Raw genomic sequence first — 7,816 nt, 5'->3', positions numbered from 1 at the left:
GTACTCGTAGATAGTTTGAGACTCTGGAAGAAACATAGCATAGTCTTTATCCTAGGAAATTGCTATGTTGAGTAATTCATAGCAGAAAAAGCAATAACTAATATAAACAATCGCAAACATCGCAAGCATAAACTAGTATTTTATAAACTACGGAATCACAAAGGAACTACGTAATTTTTTTCAACTAGGTGAGTGAATTTGTAGTTTGTGGAGTTATTCATTTGGGAATAAAAAAAACAAATATGTTACTAAACGAATCTTTAGGTGGAGCCCATAAGGTTAGTCTTTAATAGCGTTGATAAGAATAAAAGGATTTAACCAACATTAATCTGCATAATAGCGGAACTTTTCCCAGTCGGTGGTTTTATATGGTTAAAAATACGCGGTTGATACCTTGCTCCAACTTTATGAACTCCAACCTTATATTTTATTTATACAAAAAGCACCAGAATTACATCATATTTCAAGACAAGACTCAAATATTTCGTTAATAACTATAGTTCCATTTCCATAGCGCTACCTGTTAAATGCCTTCTGCTATTTAGACTATATGACCGTACTAACTTACCTCGCGACTTATTATAAACAAATGATACCACTGTTACAAGTAACACAACTACAATTAATAAACATGAAGCTTCAAAATAAAGGACGGATTTTAAATCGCTTAACTTATTTACAATAATTTGAGAATTAAAACTACCTGAATATGGTACTTGCTCGCTATTTGTCGCTTTCGTAAGTTTTTCTGTATAATTGTTCTGTTGATTATCATCAAAATTAGAACCTTTACATGATATTCCATCAACGTTTTCTGAATGAAATTCTTTTATTTCTGTAGTGACAACAACTCCGAAGAAACCACGCTTCTTGGATTTGACAAGAAAATCACAAGATATAAGATTATACCCTATTGATATCTCCGGGATTCCAGCAGATGAAATTTCATTTAAATCGATGGTGTCTAGCATGTTATTATCCAGATAAATAACTGAAATCCTATGACTATTATGAAATATGTTACCATTAAAACTGTGTAGTGAATTTCTGGAAAGATCCAATACATTTAAACTTGCAAGCCCATCAAATATACCAAATTGCAACGATTGTAAATTATTGTTAGAAAGATTCAAAACATCTATATCTTTGGCACTCACAAAGGATCCTGGTGTTATAGAAGTTATTAAATTGTCACTAAGATCGAGAAAAAACAAATCGCTTAAATTCTGAAACGAATTCTTATCAATTATACGTATTTTATTTGAATTAAGTAGTAATTTCTTAAGTTTTTCAACTTTTACCAATCGCAAAGTGCCTATATCGGTTATATTGCATGATGATAAATCTAAATTCAAAATTGATAAATTTTTAGCGTTCGCGAAGTCAAATGGTTTCCATACGTTATGAATTGAAACTTCAGTGAGTGATGAATTCAAAAATATTGATGAATCAAGCACCATATCCACATTTGACGATAAAATTAAATTACTAAGTGAAAATAAATTATTCAGTGCTCCACTATCGATTCGTTGAATATTGTTATTATTTAAGTTTAATTGCTGTAATCTTTTTAACCCTGTAAAAGTTTGATTAGTAATGATCTCGATCTGATTGTTGTTAAGTTGTAAGTCAGTTAAGTATTGTAAATCAGAATTATTCACTTGAAATGCTTCAATTTTATTATGTGATAAATCTAAGGTCCAAATTGATCCAGTATAATTAAATACGTTAAAATTTAAAACTTGAAGATCACCATGTGACATGTTAAGATACATCAGAGACGTCAATCCATAAAACGCTCCATCTTCTATCGTAGTGATTTTGGAATACTTTAATTTCAGAAAACGAGTTGCAGATAAACCACTAAATGTATTAGTAGCTATTATGCTTGAAAGATGGTTGTTGCTCAAGTCTAATTCGAAAAGGTGCTCGAGGCCTTTGAATGAAAAAATATCTATATCTGTGATAAGGTTATTGGACAAATCAATATGTTGCAAAGACTTCACGTGTTTGAAAGTGTCTTTGGTAATTTTTTCTATCAGATTATTTCTTGCTTCAAAGATGGCAAGGCTATTGAGGTCGCTGAAATCAAATTGGAGATTCTGTAAACGATTATTAGATAGATCTAAACTGACCAAGAAACCTAAAGTCCGAAATGTATTATAATGAATTTCTGAAATGGAATTCATACTGAAATTTAGTAATCGCAACTGTAAATGTGAATCTGTAAACAAATCTGGTCCTAGTGAAGATATATTGTTACCACTAAAATCAAAGGTATCAGCATTAATGCCAGCTAAAATAGATTTATCTAACAAACCTGTTATTGAATTATCATTTAAAGATAACTGCGTGATGTATTTTCCTTTAAATGTATAAGATTCAATTACTGTTATATTATTACCAGAAAGATCTAGTATTTGTAACTTATTGTTGTTTATAAACATTGACTTAGATACCATTTTTATCATATTATCATTAAGTTGAAGCTTTTCAAGACCTATCATACTTTGAAAGCATGAATCATCAAATGAGATAATTTTATTAAAACTTAAGTTTAGTTTTACTAACTTCGACATTATTTTAAAACTGGTTTCATCAATAAAGCTTAATTCATTGTAGTCTAAAGATAGCTCTTTTAAATTTTGGAATCTTGCAAAATACATTCCAATTTTTTCTATTTTATTATTTGATAAATGAAGTGTTTCTAAGTCGGCTACTCCTTCAAATGTAAGAATACTAAAGGTCTTGATTTCATTATGAGACATATTCAAATGGATTAAATTGGGAAAGTTCTTGAAATAATTATCAGGTATAACACTAATAGCATTATGGCTTAAATCTATTACAGACAGCTGGGAATCTATTTCAGAATCTTTTTGTAATTCAGAAATTGAATTAAAAGACGCGTTAAAAACGACAAGTTTTTCTAAAACGTGAATTCTGGATGAGTCAAACATGTTTATATGGTTATGTGAAACGTCAAGACTTAATAGTTGAGTTAAATCGAATAATTCATTCGGAATAGTCATCCAGGTTCCCTTGTTCGCTGATATCGTAATTATGTGGTCAGAATATTCAAGGATGTTTGTGTAATAATTATATCCAAAAAGCAAACTGTTAATTCTAATGTTAAGCACGTAGTCCATTGTATGGGTTCGCCGGTATTCGCCGAAGCTGATGAGGCGTTCTCTGCAGCCCCAATGTCTGATTTCTGATGCTGGATCGTCAATAGTATAGTAGCATGTGTAGTTGCCAACACACAATCTGCCGTCGTAATCCCCATTTAACGTACAATCCGCCTGCACTGATTGCGTAGAGAGGAGCATGATCACAACCACTGTGATGATCTTACCTGAAATGAAAAGTATGTTTTTGTTCAGTTTGAGCTAAAACTTTTACGTTGCTACTCCCGAATCATACATTTAAGATTCCTAACCTATTATGACGCATATGTGTCTTAGGCCGTCTTGCAGGAAAAAATAAATCCAGATTTAGTAGTTAATCCAGGCTTAAGCTTGACAGTTCCATACAATTTGACACTACTAAACTGAGCTTAACGCTAACTGCAGATTTATGTGTTTACTGCAAGTGGGCCTTACAGTTGTCCTAAAAACTTAAATTTTGGTAAGCACGAAAGCAGCTCTTAAGCACAACCAATGAGAAAACTCAAAAAAAATATGTTAAATTTTTGTCTGTCCGCCTACGCTTAATAACCAATTTAAAACGACCCCATGCTGTGTACATTTTGCTTAGGACCAGATCTTTGTTATCACTGGAAATTCATTATCCATGCTAATATTATAAATGCGAAAGTGTGTGTGTTTGTGTGTTTTTATGTTTGTGTGTTTGTATATTTGTATGGTTGTCCGTCTTTCACGTCCAAACGGAGCGACGGATCGACGTGATTTTTGGCACAGAGATAGTTTATGGGCCAGAAAATGACGTAGGCTACTTTTTATCCCGGAAAAATGCACAGTTTCCGAGGTAACAGCGCGCGATAACCGAAGGGAAAGGGGAAGGGCGAAGCCCGTAAATTTGCACAGGATCCTTGGTACGCGAGTATAACTCGCACTTGACCGTTTTTTCTCCTATTGACACTATTTTGTAGAAGTGTTACAACATTTTTATCATCTTGATAAATTGCATATTATAAAGTATGAACTTTGTGTCCTAACAGTAATATGATATTTCGATAGTTTACTGTAAACAGTAAAATTTTATATCCAAAACTCACCTACATACATATCTTCTTCCTTTTTGTGACACATTATTTCCACCGAATTTTTTTTCTTTACTAAACATCAACCCGTAAGTTGTTTGTAACAAAAATATTTGAACTAACACGTCTTATAGTATAAAATATTATAACTGTACTGAAATTTACATATTTTGATTGTATTATCTGAGGTTCACTCACAGTTCGCTCACAGGATGTGAAATGTGATATGACGAATCAAGGTCTTGTTTAACATTGCATGTATCAGTAAGAAATGGTGATGACGGAGTCAATAAATCATAAAAAAACCAGGCACGTGCAATTCACGTGCACCGATGATTTCGTAAAATTAATCGCCAGAACATCCTGCGTTAGCAGCTCCTAAGCGAAATGTACGCAGTGTGGGGTCATTTTAGTTGGTTACTGCCAAAGACAGACAGACATAAAGTTACAGTTTTCAGACTTTTCTTATGGGTTGTGCGTTATAAGCTACCTTCATAACAATTTAACAGTTTCTAGGACAACTGATTATCTTTTAGGTGTTGATTATCCGGCAAATGGTAGACCTTATTTCATGACTATATCTTTTGATTGCGATGACTTGGAAGTTTCAGTGTTTTACTACTTCGAGGGGTACTATAGCGGACCTGAGTATTCGATATTCTTTCAGCGTGATACTTCCACGCGTTTTCCTATATGTGTATCGATTTTTTTCTAAATGGTTCAGCGATTTAGACTTGAAAAGCCAACAAACAAATAGACTTACCTTACTTTCACAATTATAATTTTAGTGGGATAATGAGCAAAAACATTACTACGCATGTATTTGGAAGTATTTTTCAAAGTTCTCGAGTGGCGACACGAAAGGCGAAGCATTGGCAGACCTCGCAATAGGTGAGCTTGTCATCGCGAGAATTGCGGGCAACCGGTGGATGCAAGCGGCGTGTTGTCGTTTCTTGTGGCGGTCTAAGAAAAAGGCCTATGTTCAACAGTGGACATTTTCCAACTGATGATGTATCCCACTAATATAATAAATGCGAAAGATTATAAGTCAGTTTGCTTGTTTGTTTATTTGTTACTTCATCACGTCTAAACCGCTGAACTGATTTAGATGAAATTCGGTATACAGATAGTTTGTGGCCCGGGCAAGGCTTTAGGATAGTTTTTATCCCGGAAAATTGCATAGTTCCCACGGGATAGTGAAAACCAAAATTTACGCGGACGAAGTCCCGGGTAACGGCTAGTACCTACGAGTACATAAAGATTGTATTAACATGTGGGTGTATTAGACTTGGGGCACAGTTGAAATTATTGTGTAATCTTCTGTTATGATATTTTTAGCATTCAGTGGAAGAGACATACCGTAAACATCCTGTTGAGTTAATACCAATTTTCCCTTGATAATGTTGGAACCACCGGAACTGATAAAAACAAGCTGTTTTTCTACCTAAATTTAAGCAAAACTATATTATTTAATCCCCGCAGACGATGCCTGTGTCCCGCAGACGACGCCTGTGTCCCCTGCTTGTGGAAAAGGCACTTCACCTACGTAGAATAGCTAGAAAAAAATATAACAAAAAGTTGAACCGACTACAAAAAACCATGAAAATATTTTTCTACCAGTTTGAAGTCGGTGCCTCGGCAGAAGCCAGCAAGAGTGAAACTGTAGTTTTCTACCTGACATACATACATCGAATAATATAGTATATTGGGCGTCTATCACTCCTCCTAGCTCGCGCGGAGGCACCGACTTCAAACAGGTAGAAAAATATTCTCATGGTTTTTTTTGTAAAAACAACCATGCCAAATGTTATGTCTCTTAGCCCAGTGGTTGTTATTTCGAGATTTCATCCCTATCCTTTGGGAAATATCCAGATATATTCAGCTACATATCAAACTTCATTTAAATCCGTCCAGCCATTCTAGCATGAAGAAGTAACAAACATACATACACACAATACTCACTTTCGCATTTATAATGAGTTGGATTCTAACCAATATTATTGCGCACGTGTACGAGTATGACATCTGCCTGAAGAGAGATTTCTCTATTGTGGTATCCCCATGCTATACAAGGTACTATGTGGTAAGTATAGTATCACACCAATAGCAACAGCCTCCTCAGTGTCATGGCTGACAGAACGGCCGATCCTTTTACACTATTTATGTGTCTTTTATATGTCTTGGTATTAATATTATCGAGCCAAATCTTCCCCCCATATCCTCCACTCTCCCCGATCCAAAGCAGTCGTCGTAAATCCTGGTGTGTACCCGGCCGCCGCTGTCCGTCCTGTGGCATCCACTCTCTGGCATTTTTAGCCCACAGAGGTGGATGCAATTAGCCCATTTCAATCGGGCAGTCTTTGCACCAACATCGACAATGCGTGTTTTAGGACGCAGCACCGTCTTCTGGATTTGGTCAATCCTTCCCACTCGGAGCATGCTGTGCTTCATAGGTCTTGGCCGAACCTTCAGTCTGGTTTTCTGTTTTGTTATTGTCGTATGATTATTATCTTTATAATTACTTATTTAGGGGCTGTTTCACCATCCATTGATTAGCGTTACCCGACGGTTAAATGTGATGCCATCTCCGTCTATTCGAACAAAACAAATAGAGACGGCATCACACCTAACCGCCAGTTAACGCTAATCAATGGATGGTGAAACAGCCCCTTAATGTTAAAAATAGTACCTAATGTATAATTTGTTAAACACGATAAATCTAACAATGAATTCTTGTATTGTTTTATTTCGTAAATCTTGGAAACAGCCTTATTTCGGTGGCATTTGCTATAATGAGGTTTTCCGGAGTAAACAATCGATCTAGCTTGATCTTATCACCGCGAAATTGCGTCTTTTCCAGTTTTGGCAAAAAAAAAACACCTCGGAGCGTAGCTAGATCGGTAGTTCCCATACAAAATGACTGATGGAAAAAATCCGTTGTGACACGACGGAAATCTTTTAATAGTACATTGTGTCTTGAGGGCGGTAAATAAGGAGAACGAGGGTCTATTAGAAGCCCAAAGTCGAAGACTGAGGGCTTTAATGAGTCGATGTTCGTAATTCTAGTATCGCCCGTGCGACATACAATGTTTTTCATCACATTTGCGAGTAAAACTTTATATTTCTAAAAGAAAAAATATAATTCTTCCAAATAATTTATTTACAGTGTGGAGGTGGAGGAACTGCATGAACACGCATATTTTGCATAAGTTTAGCTATCGTAAGGTCGCGGGTGAGCAAGGAAATTCTTTTAGTTCATAATTCTTCCACATATTAAGGTATAGCGCGCTCCCCCTCCCGTAGCATGCGCCGCAGCGTGCGTGTGCAGGTGGGCCTGCAGCAGCAGCGTGCGCAGCAGCAGTTATACGCACATTGACTCTTTTACCGACCTTGGGCTTCATGACAAGAAAATTAGTACGCGCAATGACTCATTTGCCGACCACGGGTTTCATGACAAGCACATTAAGGTCGAGGGTTTTATTTGGGGGGTTGCAACCAAGGTAGCCTGCAGGCTACCGTGCACGCACATAACATAACATCAGTCGTAACATGCATGTTACGACACTGTTCACGTGCCGAAATATAACCAACTGG

At 35.9% G+C, this 7,816-nt stretch overlaps 1 protein-coding gene across 2 annotated transcripts; it reads right to left on the bottom strand.

Annotated features, from left to right (window-relative positions):
• Positions 1–245: 245 nt before the first annotated feature.
• LOC141434727 (uncharacterized) lies at positions 246–4,430 on the bottom strand. 2 transcript variants are annotated; one of them, XM_074097168.1, is made up of 2 exons: positions 4,238–4,430; positions 246–3,355 (listed from the first exon to the last, which is right to left on the bottom strand). In XM_074097168.1, exons 1-2 carry the CDS (start codon positions 4,269–4,271, stop codon positions 495–497), a joined length of 2,895 nt encoding a protein of 964 aa, XP_073953269.1. In that variant the 5' UTR covers positions 4,272–4,430; the 3' UTR covers positions 246–494. The 2 variants fall into 2 exon arrangements, with proteins under 2 accessions (XP_073953269.1, XP_073953268.1); XM_074097167.1 differs by having other exon boundaries at positions 4,242–4,429.
• Between the last annotated feature and the right edge of the window lie 3,386 nt (positions 4,431–7,816).

Source organism: Choristoneura fumiferana, chromosome 14, assembly GCF_025370935.1.
Source record: "Choristoneura fumiferana chromosome 14, NRCan_CFum_1, whole genome shotgun sequence".
NCBI classification, from domain to species: domain Eukaryota; kingdom Metazoa; phylum Arthropoda; class Insecta; order Lepidoptera; family Tortricidae; genus Choristoneura; species Choristoneura fumiferana.
The sequence above is the reverse complement of the archived record's forward strand: the minus strand, read 5'-3'. Positions and strand labels throughout refer to the sequence as shown.